This window comes from Squalius cephalus (genome assembly GCF_949319135.1).
Source record: "Squalius cephalus genome assembly, chromosome: 9".
NCBI lineage: Eukaryota > Metazoa > Chordata > Actinopteri > Cypriniformes > Leuciscidae > Squalius > Squalius cephalus.
Window position 1 is genome coordinate 21,406,597 of NC_137130.1, and position 19,189 is coordinate 21,425,785.

At 38.8% G+C, this 19,189-nt stretch overlaps 1 protein-coding gene across 2 annotated transcripts; it reads right to left on the minus strand.

The window, feature by feature from the left end:
• Positions 1–1,332: 1,332 nt before the first annotated feature.
• lats2 (large tumor suppressor kinase 2) lies at positions 1,333–18,921 on the minus strand. Of its 2 annotated transcripts, XM_079882346.1 has the most exons (9): positions 18,755–18,921; positions 16,090–16,331; positions 15,614–16,006; positions 9,188–9,320; positions 7,565–9,099; positions 6,827–7,409; positions 6,527–6,709; positions 6,317–6,423; positions 1,333–5,359 (listed from the first exon to the last, which is right to left on the minus strand). In XM_079882346.1, exons 3-9 carry the CDS (start codon positions 15,965–15,967, stop codon positions 4,829–4,831), a joined length of 3,426 nt encoding a protein of 1,141 aa, XP_079738472.1. In that variant the 5' UTR covers positions 15,968–16,006; positions 16,090–16,331; positions 18,755–18,921; the 3' UTR covers positions 1,333–4,828. The 2 variants fall into 2 exon arrangements, with proteins under 2 accessions (XP_079738472.1, XP_079738473.1); XM_079882347.1 differs by lacking the exon at positions 18,755–18,921 and having other exon boundaries at positions 16,106–16,245.
• Between the last annotated feature and the right edge of the window lie 268 nt (positions 18,922–19,189).

Here is a 19,189-nt window from a genome sequence, read left to right on the forward strand (position 1 = left end):
GAATCACACAGCTAGGATAACCAAGGAGTGGCTCTGTAAGAAGCATATCAAGGTTCTGGCGTGGCCTAGCCAGTCTCCAGACCTAAACCCAATAGAGAATCTTTGGAGGGAGCTCAAACTCCGTGTTTCTCAGCGACAGCCCAGAAATCTGACTGATCTAGAGAAGATCTGTGTGGAGGAGTGGGCCAAAATCCCTCCTGCAGTGTGTGCAAACCTGGTGAAAAACTACAGGAAACGTTTGACCTAATTTGTCAAACCAAATATTAACATGGACTTTCTCAGGTGTTCAAATACTTATTTGCAGCTGTATCATACAAATAAATAGTTAAAAATCATACATTGTGATTTTTGGATTTTTTTTTTAGATTATGTCTCTCACAGTGGACATGCACCTACGATGACAATTTCAGACCCCTCCATGATTTCTAAGTGGGAGAACTTGCAAAATAGCAGGGTGTTCAAATACTTATTTTCCTCACTGTATATATATATATATATATACACACACACACGCAGAATACATATATATATAATGTGTGGCGATGATATAAATGTAGTGTATATACACTATGAGGTGATAATTCATGCATTTGTACTTTTATTTAATGTAGCAATAACTTTTTTTTTTTTTTTCACAATTTTACATACAAACTGAAATGCAATTTGCCAATAAAAATAATACATTGTGAAAAAAGGACTCCCTCTGAAGCTACAAGCTTATAAAACAGCAACTTTAAATATACAATTTATGAAAAGGGGATTTTAAGTATATATAATGTATAATATATAGGCCTACATAACGTGTGTGTGTATATATGTATATGTACACACACACACACACTATGAGGCAATAATTCATGCATTTGTACTTTTATTTAATTTAACAATATCTTGAAATATACAATTTCTGAAAAGGAGATTTTTCATACTAATCACAAATGTGACCACAGATATATTCAGATTTTTGTAATTATTGCTCTCTCTCTCTCTTTCATATAAATCATGATACCTTAATAATAGATCATTTAAATGTATGCACCAAGTTGTACTTGTATGATGACAGGTTTTTGAGATGAGCAAACTGGAATTAAGGTGCTCTGGCCATGTGGCTGTTTACATTATAGCCATGTCAAAATGTTCAAGTCTGCACTTGATATAAACTGTGTAAAATACACCTCTTCAACTTTGAAGTAAATTTTGATGACAAAGGTATTGGTGGGAATAAATGGGTTATTAAAGACATTCACGCTCTGATGTTTTACATTAGCTAAACGTGTCTTAGCCCAGACATCTCTACGCACCCACCACCATTCATTCAACAATACTCAAAACAAGAGGACGATTTGTTTAATTTAATTTAGACATACATTTACACATGAGGACAGCGAAAGCATTTCTTAAACATTCTCAATTCATACATACATGTAAAAAAAATGAGATATAAATCCAAATGCATACTGTCTGTAATACTGTAGACATGGGGGTTCAAAAGTTAGCTCAGAAAAGAGAAAAATAAAGAATAAAAGGATACAAAAAATATGTATATCTGTATAAATATATGTTCAATAGTAACAGAATTGTATAACACAGGTAAAAGATTACAAACGTCAAAAAGTCCCAACCCATTCATCCATTAAAATACAAAAACATACATTAGAGGAAAAAGTCCCATCATCACACATTTCTAAATACAGTCAAAGATTGTCAGTCAACATTTTCAAAAGTAAAACACAAAATCCATAAGCACAACACACTAATTACATTCAAACCCTAAACCTGACTCTGTGAGAGATTTGTAGAAAGCTCATGCTTTTTCACTGAGTGGTCCATTCTGACGCATACGGGGTAGCAAAACATCTGCAACACCTGCTGTCACACTCCCATTGAGCTCAATCAACTGGTTTGACTGGACCAAAGGCATGATACCAATTTGAGTTGGCATATACATTGTCTCGGAAATGTATTTGTTAAGGTTTCACTTAACTTTTAGGAGTGATCGTACTGACACAATATATAAAGCAAATGTGAATGGATCATCATCGACTTATTTTAAAGCTCTTCCAGTCAGCGGTCATACGGGGTAGTTTGACAATATTGACTGCAAACACGTAACCACATGATTGTCAGCCATCTTGAGAGATAATTCATGCAGTGAGCAATCATCACTACAAATTAGATCACAATTAAATGGACTTATCACAGAAATTCAAAACAATCCTTATCATTGACCAAATGCAAACAATGCGTTTCCATATCCACCCTGCCATGACATCCATATACATCTCCTTCAGAGTCTCAATGACAATCATTCTTGCTTCTTTTTCGTCTTTCAAAAAAGACAATCATTCATTCTTGCTTTCTTTTTTGTCTTCCTCAAGCTATCCCACAAAAAAACAACCGCCTCTCTTACAGTCAGGACCTGCCTGAGAGCAAGAAGTGACGGCGTTTCCATCTTCTCCTGAAATACTGATCAGCACATGGTACACACACCCACACATTCATTAGAAGGCACATAGTTCGTCTTACACCAGATCAATCACACTGACAATCAAAACCACACTTTTTACACAAAGAGAGAGAAATTATTATAAATGAAAGTATGATGATAATGTACTTTATAGTGTAATATTAATAATAATAATAATAAGCAGCATTGGGTCATGAAACTATACTGAAACTATATAAATCAATATAATATATACTTTTAGATAGCATAATTCAGTTTTAAAGTAATAAAGGCTATTTGTTGTATTTAGAAAACTATATTGTATTTTCTGTATTGCACATAGTCATACCATCAGATACATTTTTCTTTTGCCACTTCTTCCCCCCCATTTTCTTCTGCCTCAAAGTATTCTTTACATTTCAGTCAGAGACTGTCTTGTTATAATACTGTGCTGTGTGATCACGTTAAAATGGTGCAGCAGCCTCGATGACAAAACATTTCTGCACTTGTTCCATTAAATCTGTTAAAAAGTTCACTGATGGTGACAGACAAGATCATTTCCAGTGGATCTGGATGAGCATGAACAAACACAACAAAAACCACCCGTCTGACTTTTAAGATCTTCTTATGAAACTAAATGCAATTAAGATGTTCTGGGAAACAGGAAGAGGATAAAGCAGACAGAGTTATATGATGAAAAGCATAACAAGAAAAGGAAACAGCTGGAATCCCAGTACTTGTACTTTTGTTCTTTTAAGTTTTAGGTAAAAACAATAATGCTAAGAATTTGTTCTGGATAGCCAGCTGCTGAGAAAACACACCTCTAAAAACAATGTGTAAGATACTAATGAATGTAAAGCAACTATTGGGAACAGGATAAGTAAGCTTTTAAGCAAATTAAATCAAGCCGGGCAAGATAAATGTTTGTTGAATTTAAATATCAATTAAATAAAACAATACTTTGGCAACTAAACTAACACACTTAAGCAAAATTAAAATTTGTGAATACCGCAACGTTCTGTGCAGCATTTATTTTGAATGAATAAATGTTACTATGCATATTACTGGCAAGCACGTAAAAAGCAGGATTTTAGAATTTTCTTTCTTAGTTTAAGAGTCAATAGTGAATTTAACTCTTAATTTTCCATATTGCAACTTTTATGGCATATTTTGTGTTATTACCACACATTATGTATGACATCAGGATTCAGCTCTAAAGTAATAGGTTGTTTCTATAAAATTTTTAACAATAATGGCAGTGTTAAGATTGCATGTCCTTGAAGTGCTGGCTGTACGGCTTTACATAACATTTTGTCTCAATATTGCATCACGTCTGAGAGCACAGATTCTCCTGATAAGGCATAAAACATAAAAAAAGATAACTGTATACTATTTACAAAAAAGCTGTGATAAGTGTATTAACTGCAAAATACTGCATGATCTTTTGGACAGACTTTGCATGGTGACCTAATACTGTCAGACTATAATCAAGGACTTAGATCTTCAGAAGAATATGCATGATTGTTTACAGTGTCACTTTGAACCACTTGGTGGCGCCACAATCTTCTAAAACTTAATTATTTTTGTTTTAGACAAATTATGTGAAAATGACTGAGATTACAAGATCCCACATATGAAAATCTGGCTTCCGTACTTCAGAAAATATTTCTGAATATGAAGTCAGTTTGGTGTTATGAGTAAAAACCAATAGTTGTGACAGAGCATTTTCATGTTACATTTATATTTTTGTGGGATTGCGCTATGGAGGGGAATTGTAATATTTCTGCTGCTCTCGGCACATCTCCTTATCGCAGCCTGAGCACAAAGCCACCATCCCAAGCCCATCTCTCTCCTGATCCCTCACAATGACCTCTCTGGTGTTCGGAATGGCTATGTTAGCATCTCACCAGGCTGAGAGAGGAAGTGTTAATATATGATGTAAGACTGGGAAATTTTCCCCCAGTGGAATTAAGGAATGGGGCACAGTTGAGACAGACCACATTAACCATGAGAGTAAAAACCACAAAGCAGCAGCTACACATCTCTGTTTTTGTGCTCTCATAGGAGAGTAGCCAAATGTATCAGTCCAACCAACGTCCCCATGAATTAAGCTGCATAGCTTGTGTATTTCCTTGGTCCCTGGTCAGAGCTTCAGTCATTTGTAACAGGCAAAGGATACTGCATAATGGTTTGAGAGGAATAAACGCATTTCACATGGAACTTTCTGCACTCCATTTCTGATGTTCTTTTATGCACTTAACATGTACAAAAAACCCTGAAGAAAAATTAGGGTTGAAAGGAAGTGTGGAAGATGCAGCGTGTTAACTGACAAGGTCCTCTATGGGTAAAGGCAGAGCAGCATGAACACCTGATCTGACATTCTCACACATAAACTGGCTCACATCCTTCCCCTTGCTCTTCCTCTTCATGAATTTCTTCCTCCTCCAACTCAGGCTTCAGGCTACAAGGCACACTACTGCTGGACAGGTCTTGTGTAGCTTCTGGGGGCTTGGGATAACGGAATGGACAACCATTATCATCAAAAAACCTGCGAAAAGTAAACTCGTAGAAGGCATGCTCAGGGTGTTTGCCGTGAGGAGAACAGAGGGTGTCCCATGTGCGGGTGCTGTCTCCACTGTCACTCCAGGCCCCTGGACCCCCCTCCTCTTCCACAGGATCAAAGTTGGATGTGTCCATGGGGTGGGCAATCTTCGGTCGATATGGAGCAGGTTGTGTGCGAAGATTGCTGGAGAAATCCATCTCGGAAAAGAATGGGTGAGCCTTTATCTCTCCAGCCCCATTACCTCCTAGACGCTCTTCAGCTGAGCAGCAGAGCCGACCAATGATGTCAACTGCCTCGGGGCTCAGCTTTACTTGTGGGGGCACCTGCAAAGTGTTCTCCCAGTTTATCACCTATGGAAGTGATGACATAAACATTAGCAACACTTATGTTGACAAGCAAATGTCACCATTCCATAAATCTCAAACATTTATAACTTCACCAAAGACCTTGGCTGCATCTGAAACCGCATACTTCCCTACTATATAGTAGGCGAAAAACAGTGCATCAAAAGAAGTATGTCAGAATTCACAGCACTCATAAAAGAGTAGGAGAAAAGTACACGGTGACCTACTTCTTCCGGCGAGATTCTAAAGTGTGCATACGATGGACACTTTACTATCCCATGAGGCCACTGGAGAGGATTTGTGAATGGCAGTGAAGCGACGTAACTGACGCTGGTAGGTTACATGATATTGACAACATGGAGAATGTAGTACGTCCAGGTTACATTCATACTACACACATTCATTCTATATAGAACATACTTTTTTAGCGGTCATGAAGTAATTACTTATTCAAAATAAGTACCTACTCAAGAGAGTATGCAATTTCAGACGCAGCCAACATGTCTCGTCTGTTTACATCAGGGGTGACCAATCCTTCTCCAGGGCCACTATCTTGCAGAGTTCAGCTCCAACTTCAATTAAACACATCTGAACCAGCTAATTAAAGTTTTCAGGATTACTAGAAATTTCCAGGCAAGTGAGTTGGAGCAGGACTAAACCCTGTAGAACAGTGGTTCCCAAACCTGTTCTGGAGTACCCCCAACGCTGCACGTTTTCTTTGTCTCCCTAATCAAACACACCTGATTCAACTCATCAGCTCATTAACCCATGTGATAATGAGCTGATGAGTTGAATCAGGTCTGTTTGATTAGGGAGACAAAGAAAACGTGCAGTGTTGGGGGTACTCCAGAACAGGTTTGGGAACCACTGCTGTAAAACATTGGCCCTTCTAGGAGCAGGATTGGACATCCATGGATTACATCAACCCTAAGGAACCTAAGAAGATGCATATAGAGCTCTCACCTTAAGTTGTGTCTCCGTTGGGGTTGGAGCAAGGAAGGGTGGCTGGCCAACCAGCATCTCAAACAGGATTACTCCCACACTCCACCAGTCACATAGCTGTGTGTATCCTGCACATGAAAAAAAGTATCACAACAGGAGAAGAGATCTATAAACACAAGCACTTCCTGTTAACTTGCTTGTACTTCCGGTTGATCATCTGCAAGGTCTTACCTTTGCGCAGAAGTACCTCAGGGGCAATGTAGTTAGGAGTGCCGACCAGAGAATGTGCTAGACAACGCTGGTGTTGTCGAGTTGCCCGCTGTTCCAAAGTCATCAGCCGGTCACCACAACGGCAGTTAGACACATCATCCCAAAAGTCACTTGGCTCCATACTATCCTGCCGGATATGGTTCCCTATTCAAGCAGTGCAGAGAGAAAACAACCAGTTAATAAGATTTGATAAAACACTGCAAAAGTATTTAGGCCACGTTTTTAAACCTATGAGCATCACCTTGTCTTCATGTCCCTTACCTTTTTGGTAATACTTTGAGTTGTGTGTCCAACGGAACCCAGTACACAGACCAAAATCAGTCAGTTTAATGTGTCCATCCAGGTCAATGAGGATGTTGTCCGGCTTGATATCTCTGTGGATGAAGCCCATCTTATGCACACTTTCGATGGCCAATGTCAATTCTGCAACATAAAACCTGGCCAAGGGCTCTGGAAAAACCCCCATACGAATCAGCAAGCTCATCATATCTCCTCCAGGAATGTAATCCATGACAAAGTACAGGCTGTCTCTGTCCTGAAATGAGTAGTACAACCTGACTACCCACTCATTGTCTGCCTCTGCCAAGATATCCCTTTCTGCTTTCACATGGGCTACTTGGTTTCGGTTCAGAACATCTTTCTTTCTTAGAGTCTTCATGGCATACAGTGCCCCAGTGTCCACTTTACGTGTAAGACACACCTCACCAAAGGCCCCAATGCCAAGTGTCTTGATTTTGACAAACATCGATTTGTCCATCTTGGCACGTCGTAGTCGGTTGTAATTGGATTCCTTCTGGTAAAGCATCTTTCTCATCTGTTCCTGCTCTGCCTCTGAAAGGCCAGCCTGGAGGAGAGGAAGATATAGAAGAGGATGATTTGATTTGACAACAATAACATTTACACTCAATAGTGAACACTCAAAGAATTAATAACAATTGTTTGAAGTGCAAATCATTGAACAGTGTGCTTTGTAGTTAATGAAGTTCCAGCACTGCTCACCTTGGACATCTCTTGCTCCAGCTGCATTCTGCGGTTGAGTTTCTGCTGGTAGGTCTTCATCACGTTCTCCACATGCTGCTCCATATAGAACTTGAAGGCAAAGGGAGAATAACTCTTAATGCGCGACTCTCTCTTCTCTTCATCACGGGCATTCTTTCGCACAGGCACAGGTGAGGTTTGGATCTGCTTCTTATCCTTCACAGCCTTCTCTCCTTTGCTAGTCTTCACTTTGTCTTTGGAGACAGGTTCCTCCTGCTTTCCAACTGAGGCACTTTGGACAGTCCTACTTGTAGCACTAACATCTTGAAGTCCACCCATGGCTCCAGTCTCCAGGGATGCAGGCTCAGCTCCAGGTCCAGATCCAGGCAGGAGCAGTGTTTTGGGGTAAGGTGGAGGCGGGCAGCGATGTTCTTGATTGGGCTCCAGGGTAAAAGTCTCATCTGGCATGTATCCATGAGACTCTTGAGCATCCTGGGCTTGTGCACTCAGCCAGCCCGGGTGGCATGGTCCCACAGCTGTCTTCGGCTCAGGCCTCATGACCCGTATACTCTTAACAGGTGGCTGGATTGGTGGAGAGGTCACTGCCGTTATTGTGTTAGGTGGTCCCAATGATGCCTCCGGCTTGCCGGCAACACTAGCAGTAGGAGGCAATGCCTGCCTCACAGTCACCTTTTGGTGGTTGTTGAAAGAATTGGTCCTACTGGGGACACGTACCTCCCCTCTAAAAGGCCCCTGTGGCTGTCTGGCTGGAGGAGTCCCCTCAGGACCTTGGGCTCCTGGCCAGTGATGCTCATACAGGTCAAGGTTCAGACTGGCCCTAGAAGGGGTGAGGAGGCCTTGAGGAACATCAGAGAACTCGCCACCCATAGCTCCAGGGGCAACACCAGGGGGGCGTTGCATCAAGTGAACCTGGTGTGAGGTGGGGCTGGCTTGGCGTGGGTGTGAATGTGATGGCAGATATAAGTTGGGGGCGTAGCCACCAGAGTTTTGGCCCATTGCTCCTTTGCTTGGCATATTAACATAGTTTTCAGGTGTAAGTGGGGGCATCTTATTCTGGAAGGAAGCACTTCGTTTGACCCCATAGCTGGAGGCCTCCATCATATGAGGCCTGTAGTCATAATGAGGGCCAGGGCCTGAGGGCTGAGGCTGAATTTGCATGGGTGGTCCAGGCACACTGTAGCCCATCATGGCCTGGTCTATTCCACCAGGGTATCCTTTTTGCTGGGCTGGACCAGGGGTGTACATAGGGTTCCCAGTGTTAGTTTGAGGAGCCAAGCTTGTAGAGTAGGCACCCATACTTGCGGGACGACCCATTGGGTTTCCCATGGTAGGACCCTGTGAAGTGTTGGCAGGCGGTGCCATGTAGTTCATAACAGGTGGTCCACCCATGTATGCACGAGCTATCTCACCCTCAGCCCCATAACTAGCTCCCTCATACAGTGGTGCTCCCATTTGGTGATAAGGGGGCATTACACCATCCCCAGTGCCTTCCATTGCCGTCCTGTGATCCATCATATTTGGCATGCCACTTTTTCCTGAAGGGAATTACAAAAGGTTCACTTTGCACTTAAAGACAGTGAATCATTCATAATATATATATAGTTTTTAAAAGTGTGCACATACCTGGGGAAGTCTGTTTGATGACACGTACAATCTGTTCATTATGAGGGTCCAGGTAACTCATTTTGCTAATGTATTCCAACGCTGCCTCAATATTACGACTGCCAGTCTGTTTTAGGGCACGTACAGCCATATCCTGTTTCAGAAATTCAAGCAGAGAACTATCAGAACATAGGCAACGCATGCATTTTTTTCACAATGCATTTCCTCTGATTATGCACCAGTGACAACTTCTACATTTATGTAAGGTTTTTAGATAGATACTTTTGAGATGATCCAATACTACTTGGAAAACATAGCACTCTCTGTTGTAAACAAAGATCTTAATTTGGATTAATTCTGTGAATTAGGCTACAGCCTATATCAGCAAAATAAAATATCTTCAAGAGAAGTGAAAAGCTGCTAAGGCCATGACTGCCACTAAATTCTGACCTATTTGTTGAGCCAAATATTTCCAGGTCAGATGTAGAGCAAGCAGAAGGGCCTGATTTCCTTCTTTAACATCCGCTACTTAAAAATATTCATTTGCTGCACCGAGAAATTTGTGAATTTTGTATCAGAGGCAAAATAATATAATTTAAAAAAACTATTTTTTAGTCTAGTTAACCACAGTAGTTTTCGTTATGAATTTGTATAATTTGTACTGGTTATGGAAAATGACCTCCATGCACTTCAGTTATTTAGATAAACACATATTTGTGTACATATGTACACATGAACATGTAAACCAACCCATGCATCGACACTGCAAATAATGGTTAAAATAACATTCCCTGCAGCTGCTTCCTCTGCAAATTATGCACAAGCTCCTTCCTGTGCAAGGCCACAAGTATACTATGACTGGAGATTGGCACATTTGACCACACATCATACTGAGCAAATTGCAATGATTCATGGATTTCATGGTAATACAAATGACTAGGGCTGTAACAATATATCATGTCTCAATATAAATCGCAATACAAAAATCCAACAATATGTATCGTGGATAGTAACAATCTGTACTGCGTATAGTTCACCCAAAATGAAGTTTACAGAACCCAAGTTTACAGAGTTTTAGTGTCAGTACTACATTAAACTACTATAAATAATGTTGAATATAATGTATAATAATGCAATGATGGAATATTTGTGTGTCCAGATAATGCTAAATGTCTTATGTTTCCATTAAAAAGTGAACTACATTATTTTAAATAGTTCTAGTCAGTGACGGAGTGCAAGCATATTTGTCTAAAATAAATCTGTATTTTCAGCTTCAGAATCATGAATATTTTTAATCTGGTGTCACTATTGTCCTGTGCATTGGGTTACCAGCACCAAGTCCAAGCCTATACCCCCAATGTAATACTAAATTTATCATTTTAATCAACAGTACATTTTTGTCAACCTTTTTACCAAATGTCTTGAAGTATCACGATAATATCGTATTGTGAGTTTAGTATCGTGATAAGTATCGAATCGTGACATGGGGTATTGTTACAGCCCTACATATGACATTAAAATCCTTTTTTTGTTTTTTTTTCTTCATTTGTATTGTTTATAGTTATACTAATTTCAGAGAAAAAAAAAGAGTTTTATTTACATTTTTATTATTATTAATATAGAGATAAACATTTTTTTTTTAAAGGAAAAATAGTTCCTCAATCTCTAATCATGATTACCCACTATACAACAACTCTATTAATCTGTAGAGACCTTCATATTAATCTTAAGTTTTCCTTGTCACATTGTGCGAAGCCACAGCGAACCAAAATAAAATAAAACAACTCAGACATGTACAGTCTTCTGTGAGCAGAGACCCACACCTATATGAGGAAATCCCCTTGAATGGCATATGACCTCATTCAGAAGACATTCTGCCCAAACCAAATTCTACAGCAGCACAGCAAGCCATGTTATACTGCCTCTGGTGTTCAAACATGATACTACACAAAGCATGCCATGGAAAAAAGAAAAAGAAGGAATAAGTGCCTAATTCAGCACATACTTGTGCTTTTTGTCCACTATGCATTCAAAAAACAGTAAGTATGTAAATGTAACTATGACAAAGTTAGAGTAATAAAGACCATTTTGTCCATTCTGTGGGGTTTCGGTTAGATGGCACTGACAGAAGAAAGAGTAATAAAAAAAATAGAATGGGCATAAAGCCATACAAACCGTGGGCAAACTCATTATGCAGTGACACATCCACACACATTCTCAGAGTAATTTAGAGTTTGTGTATTGTGTATTGCCTTCAGTTTGTCTAAATGCTTTTTCACAAATGTCCTGCACTATCAGTACTGTACAAAACACAAGAAATACTCCAAACACGCGCTGTCTGTCTGTGATCGCTGCTCTCAGAAGTGGCAGGGCTTTCGGTTGCATTCCATCTCTGTCCGCTCTAAGGGTGTGCCTTCTCGTCCCCCCTTAGTGATTTAAAGGCGCCACTCTCTCTTTTTAAAAGACACATGCAAACACAACAATCTAATCTAACATGTCTGGTTTCAGGAAGGGCTGGGTCTGGTTTGGCCTTAGGTCAGGCCTGACCTCCACTGTCATGGCGACAGATGTTCAGGACATTCCATGAGCCAGGAAGCAAGAATTCCAGCTATGTGGAAATCTATGCTTCCGCCTTTCTTTAAATTGTCCCTTCTCTTCTCCTCTTTATTTTTGAGATCATTCTGTTCCAGTGTGCATTTAGCATTGGATCCAAAATATATTTACACCCCTGTCATGACCACAAGCCTCTGCTATACTAGACATTCAATTTCTGACTGCGGTGTTGGTAAGTACCAAGTATTCTTCATGACTAAAGTGACATAACTGTATTCCAATGCTGTTCACTCTTCATTTTTAAGAGCTTCCACTTTGACCCAAATTCTAAAACACATTCCACCAATGAACATGAAAATGAAAGCCATATGGAGGACTCCAGATGAGATATAGGACCGGATGGATATCATCATCAGCAGATGGAGAGGTGGAACATTATCCATACTGTAATAAAATAGCTCAAACAGCAGCTAAACCAGAAGAGCATGGCACTAGCAACGGCAAGACCATTCTAGTGTGTGCATGAACTGATAAAATATATACAGTAATGCTCAAAAAGTTTATTTTTATTTTTATGTTTTTGAAAGAAATAAAATAACATTTCTTATATTTATTAATGTTGAAAACAGTTGTGCTGCTCAATATTTGATCAGTTTTTCCACAATTCTTTGATCAAATGATTTAAAAAGCATTTATTTAAAATAGAAATCTTTTGTTTTTACTTTCAATTTTGATCAATTTAATGCATCCTCGATAAAATCATTTCTTTTAAAAATCTTACTGACTAATTTTTTGAACGGTAGTACACCTTGTATACAAAAGGAAACTGCTTTAAACTATACTTAAAAGTGAGTAAACTTAAAAGATCAACATGAAAAAAAAAATTGCCACTATTAACTTTCTTAATAAACATTGTTCTTGGTCTTATTGAGAACAATTCATTGATGCATAATATTTAAAAAATAATAAATAATGATAAATAATGAAAAAAAAAAAAAAAAAAAAAAAAAACTTTTCTTTTTTTACTTTTCATTGCCATCCTACCAAACACTTGGGTCATTTTTGATAACACCCACTTTAATGATCCAATCAAGTGTTGAAGAGTAAAACATAGTTCTTCCCTTGTTAAATATCCTGTTCCACTCAGAAATTTCACATAACGTAAGTCGAATGGTGTTTGACTTTAATGCAAAAATGCTGACCAGTTGTGGTTTGAGACCTTGGAAATACTGGGTTGTGAGGGAAGGCTAATATAAACATTTAGATCATGTGCAAACATGATATGCCAACACAGCACTACACATTTAACATAGTGTATATTCCACAAGTACATAAACATCACATGCATGATGTATGCAGGCAGCTTTTCATATCCTAAGCTCAAAACCACAAATCCACAACACATGTCATACTCATCTTCTTCCTATACCCTCCCACCTCCTTTCATTCCCCAACCAAAACATTTCCTCCTTCAGGGTTGGTTATGTAACCGTCAGCCGCATTGCTGTGTAATTTGTGAGGTGAAAACCAATGATAATGATCAAACTAAAGAAGCCCAAGGAAGGGCCAGCGGCGGCCATTTACCTTCCCGGAATGTACGGCTGGTCAGAAGAGAAACACAGGCCCCAGTCAGAGGATGAAGGAGAACTAAAAATACCATGTCACACACCACGGCTGAGTCATTTCACAATAATGACTATTACTAAAAAAATGAAATGTATACCCAGGTCTTATGGGAGGTCTAGGTGCATGTGGTGTATGACTCAGGAACAAGACTCCAATGGACTTTTGGCTATGCTAAATCTGAATACGGGGGGAGACAAAGTCAGACAGACTGAGCCACAAAACACAAATTCCATGTTTTTGTATCAACTAAAAAAGAAAACTTTAACCCACACGTCAAGACAAAAACATGCAAAGGACGTAGTCAGAGTGTCTGTCCATCCCAGCATACTGTCTGTCATTTCTGCTGGGGAAACTGTACCACCCATCTACAACTGAACTGAGCACTTCCTCTGAGTGTACTAATGTTGTACATACTGTCCCATAAATGCAGGGCAAAGACAATCAACCTACTGATTGTGAAATTCACAAAAGCCTGTGAAATATTAGCCTCTCTATTTTGTGAGAACAAATTTGTTTAAAGCAGTGGTCTTCAACGGGAGTGCTGTAACCCAAAAATGGCTATTCTGATGAGATCCATTCATATATATATATATTCACATGTGTGTGTGTGTCTGTTTGAATATGCCAAAATATTCAAATATTCAAAATCATATTAAATATTAAATCATCAGGACTAACAGCAAAAGATAAAACCGTTACAAATGTATCCAAATAACGTGATCCAAATAGAGTCTGACTCCATACTATACTTCATCTGATAGCATGTTTCAGCTTCCAGAGACCTAAAAAAGCCCCATTCCAGTCTCTATTTAGCCATGTCATAAAGGCAGCTCGGCTCCCTTCAGCTAGGCCTCGTAATTCCACTGGGCCGTGGTGGATTTCTCCGTGGTGTTGTGCATGGGCTTGAGCACAGCATTCCTCAAATGCCTAATGCAATCACAGGGCCGCTCTCAGACCTGTGTTTGAACATTAGTTGCAAAGCCCCAACACATATTCATTAATGATCTGACAAGGGGTTTGTATTAGAGAGCCTAAATCAAAAGCACACTAAACATATTTAGTTTTACACTACAGGACTGTTGGTCTTCTACAAGCCTGACACAAATGAACATGAACAGGCTACTATCAAAAAAGGCCACGAAACCTCTCATATATCTGTAAATTATGAAAATGTTACCTATAAGGGGTCACAATTTAATTTGGACAGCCCAAATAACTATCCAGAAATCATTATTTACTCCCCCTCATGTCGTTCTAAACCTATGACTTTATTTCTTCAATTATTTTAATAATATATATACTACTATCATATTTTTTTTCCTATTTTTAATTGGCTTTTATTTTCATAAATAAAATATGTCCCTTTAATATTCAGCCACTAGATTACAGTACAAGGACCAGAACACATGTAACACATTTAACTAAGTACTGATTGCACAACAACCACTATTGCACAGTAACACAAATACACATAAACAACATGCTAAAACAATACTACAGTAGTATATTCTAGTATAATAGTTATGCATTAACTGGACTATGATCAACTAACAATGATATTGGCTATGGCTAATACGTAAATAAAACACAATGCATGTATAAATGTTTGTATTTTTGAGTGTTAAAGGTGAGGAATAGCTGACTTGGGTTCTGTCACTTTCATTGGGGCAGAGATGTTCCACTGAGCTCTTTAAGAAAAAGAAAAACTAAAATACCAAATAAGTTATGAAAACTGCCATTTTAACATAACACTTTAATATTATGTAACAAATTAGCAAAGACTGGATAGACTGCACTGAATCTCCACTGCACAATGTTCAAACTTAAAGCCCTATATTTGCTTCAGCAATGATAATTGCTCATGCTAAAAGGATTTTCAGAAACATTTCTGAATCCATGAAGTTTATGCTCAGTAAAATATTCAGATTTTTTATCCCCTGGTCACCATCACCACCATTACAAGTAAAACAAGATTTGCTGACCATGATACAATATATACATAAATATAAATCTATTTTTATTTATATGATATATGTATATATATACAAAAAACAACAAAAAAAACAAAACAATTTGCAACACCAAACAACAGAATGTACAACACCAAACATTTGAAGGGTGGTGTGTGTAATATATTTATATTTATATTATTTTTTTATACAGACTATACAAATAATGACTATTAATATTAAACAAATATTTATATTTTATTATTATTGTTATTTAAATTATTGAACCACACACACGTATATCCGAGACATTCCTTACCTGATCACAACCAGCGTTGACGAGATCCTGTAGCATCTGTCTGTTGACTTCACCAGGGTGACCTGAGCTGGATCCTGGACCCGACTCATTGGCAAAGGGCATCAGAGACTTGCGGATCTCTCGCAGGGCGTTTTGATAGTTGTTGAACTTCTGGGGCTGCCGGAGCTGTTGTTGCCTACCAGCTTGGTCTTTGCCCTTAGAGTCGCCACCTCTGCCCCCCTCCCCTCGAGCGCTCCCTCCATGAAGCGCCTGGCTCACCAGCTTTGCTGGTTGTTTCAGTCCCTCCTTGATCTCCTGCAGCCGCTGGCGCGTGTTGCCCACATATGGGGCGGCAGGGAAGGTCTTAGGCCTCATGAGTGAACGTGGCCTGCACTCTCACACAAACTCTTCACACTTGGAGAAGGCAGAAAGATTCAGTCAGTTATTCACTCACAACAGTAGTACAATCATACAATAAGACACACAACTGTACACACCCAGGCTCAGCCTGACCTGAATAGATAACAGGCTGCAGTGGGAAAGATGCAAGTGAAGATTAGGATTCCTGTTGTCGCTCGTCTTTGTTGATGCTGCCTCTTTGGCTCTGGCTCGTGCTGGATGCTGGCCTACTCACATCCCAGCACCCCTTTCAGGGCTCACACTCCCCCTCCTCCCAAGACATGTGAGGGGTTATTCCATCTGCGTGCTTGCTCCATCCCAGTCTGGAATGCATCTTTGCCTGTGGAGACAGTGTTAGACAGAAGGGTCAGGGTGCGGTCCAGGCACGTCCAAGGCCCTGTATCACTACTCTATGACAAATACCTGTCTGATCGGACATTAGCATTCATACTTTTATTCAGGATGCATAACAGTACAGACATTTATTATGTTACAAAAAATATATATATTTCAAATAAATGTTGTTCTTTTGAACTACTAATCATGGTTCGTAACTGTGACTTTTCGTAAGCAATGCCTTCGATATCCCGCTCAAAACTCATATTCACAATAGGAGAGAAAATGGATCTTGTCAAGATATTTCGTTGGGGTGTTCAAATTCCAAACGTTTTACATCATTAAATCTGATTTTTTTATTTTTTTTGTCTTCTGGTGAAAGGAGGACATGACCATAAAAAAGAAAGGACTTTTAGGACAAACATATTTCGGGAATGCTGGTGCTGCTCAATACTGAAAATGCATCGCCCCGGTCTAGAACAATAGTCTAAATTCCCATTATTGTCAAGGTGTCCAACACAATATTTTTTATGCCTTCCATTCCACAAGTAACAGCAAAATGTGTACCACTATATTCAAAAACTAATCCAAGTACACTTCAGCGATAATCAATGAAAAAACAAAAACATTTACAGACTCATATTCATTACACAAGCCATTATTATACTACTACTACATCTGCAGTTGGATTGATGCAGCTCATTAATGGGATACAATGTCCATAGCTGGCAATTGTCCATAAATGCACTGCAGCAATAATCCACAATCCATGTACAACTAGCACAAACATGCATGCACAGTTCTCCAGCAATGTTCCTCAGCAAGAGTTAAATAATATTTAATATTGTCTTTCATTGTAAGACACTAGTGGTTTCAACCTTACACAATTTAGTTACCAATAACTCCATGGGCATCCATGGGACATAGGCTACACAATGCCCAACAATTTATATCGATTCTTTACCATTGTCTGTCTAGCATTATATTCTTCAAATCATTACAACTTCATACTTTTGCTTGATTATTATAGCTAGTGGTGGGGCATCAGGGTCCCAGATAAAATCTGATTGGCCTTTTCAATGCCCCTGTTCTGAAATAAAAAAAAATAAAAAAAAAATAATAATAATAATAATAATGGGAACTGGAGGCCATTCCGTTTTTATAGCTTGATCCATAAATCATGGAGGTTAATGTCCTTACTTTATGAAAATTTAGCTTTTAAGTATTTGTAAAAAGATCATGTTAACCACACAATGCTGTATCATGTGCTATATCGCCTATATAAATTTAGGCTAAGTAACAAGCAATCAATCCACACATTTTTAAGCAATGTAAACAAATTCTGAGAGCATATCCTATACATATCCACGGTATCTGTCCAATACAAAACTGTTTCAAACATAGCATTTTATGATAATGGGCCTTTTATTTATTTGTGGTAGAATTCAATAAAAAACCAAACATTTTTACTGTATACTTGAGATTTGTCAAACTGTCTTCCCAACAAATTAGAAAGTATAAAGTCTCATGAAGAATCATACTGACATTATATTAATTTGGCTCCTCTCTGTACATTTTGGCCCCCGCTAAAAAGCCTTATATTTGCGACAGTTGTAGCTTAAATTTAGCCATTTTAACACAAAGCAGACAAAACAACAAGCGTAAATATGAAGACAGATCCCAGCACATGTCATCATCGCACAACTTATGCGCAAAAACAAGAATAATTTTGTGGGTGGAGTTAATTATAACATTTCAAAACAATCAATGTGTAATGCAATCGGACCGTTGTAGTACATCATCTTGGAACAGCTAAAACATCTGACTTTGGGTAACAGTTAAACATCTGACTGCGCGCGACACATAAACACACAAAAAAAACAACAAAAAAAAAAAACGGAAAGTAGGATTGGTTTGTTACGCACGAGTAAAAATACAATATTAACTGCAGGCAACGGTAAATTTCATGAGATTTTAACATAACTATAATGTATTGAGCTGTATTATCAGTGAAAGCAAAGGTATATTTACGTTAAGTTTCAGTTTTATCATTTGTCTGCGATGCCTGCTGTAAAAATGTTTTTACGTAAACTACATCTCACATTTTTCTCATTGGATTAACAAACAGCGACTATTCAAAATGCTTTCATAGACACAAAGTAACTTATAGAATAGAGTTGTGGGGCCTAGAGGTTCCAGCGCTTTGAGGGACTGGAGCGAGAGAGAGAGGAACGCAGATCCGCTGGAGCAAGTCCGCATTCCAGCACAGGGAGAATGTGCTGTTCACTCCTATCTCACTTTAAATGAGCAATACAACTCCCTTCCTAAACTTACAAAGGATTTGCGGCCGCATATCGAATATTGAAATCCCGGAAAACTACTAATGCCCAACGTTTTGAAAAAATAATAAAGTTTTGAGCGACTCACCATGTGATAAGTGGTACCTTAATCCAATGAACTGATTTAAACTTCAGTAAAGTTGTAGATTATAGGTCTGGTGTTTTGTCGCCAAAGGATCGTCTTTCGATGTCCTCTCACAAAAAGCACACAGGAAAAATCATGGGATTGTCCTCCATTTTCTCGCCACTCACGGCAGAATTAGAATGCAGTACAAAGTTGGACACTTACTGCATTGTTAACATTCCAGAGGAGTCACGTGAGGCGGCCATGCACGTCAGCACTGCACATACCCTGGGCGGGGCTTCCTACATTTACAACGTTGAGATTCTGATCTGATGTACACTAGTAGCAGATAAAATCATTGGAATGGGAAAATACTGGCCGATATATGTGCTAGACATGCGTTGTTCGCATAGACATTAACTCATGCTGGTAATTATTAATGATGTTTTTATGAAATAT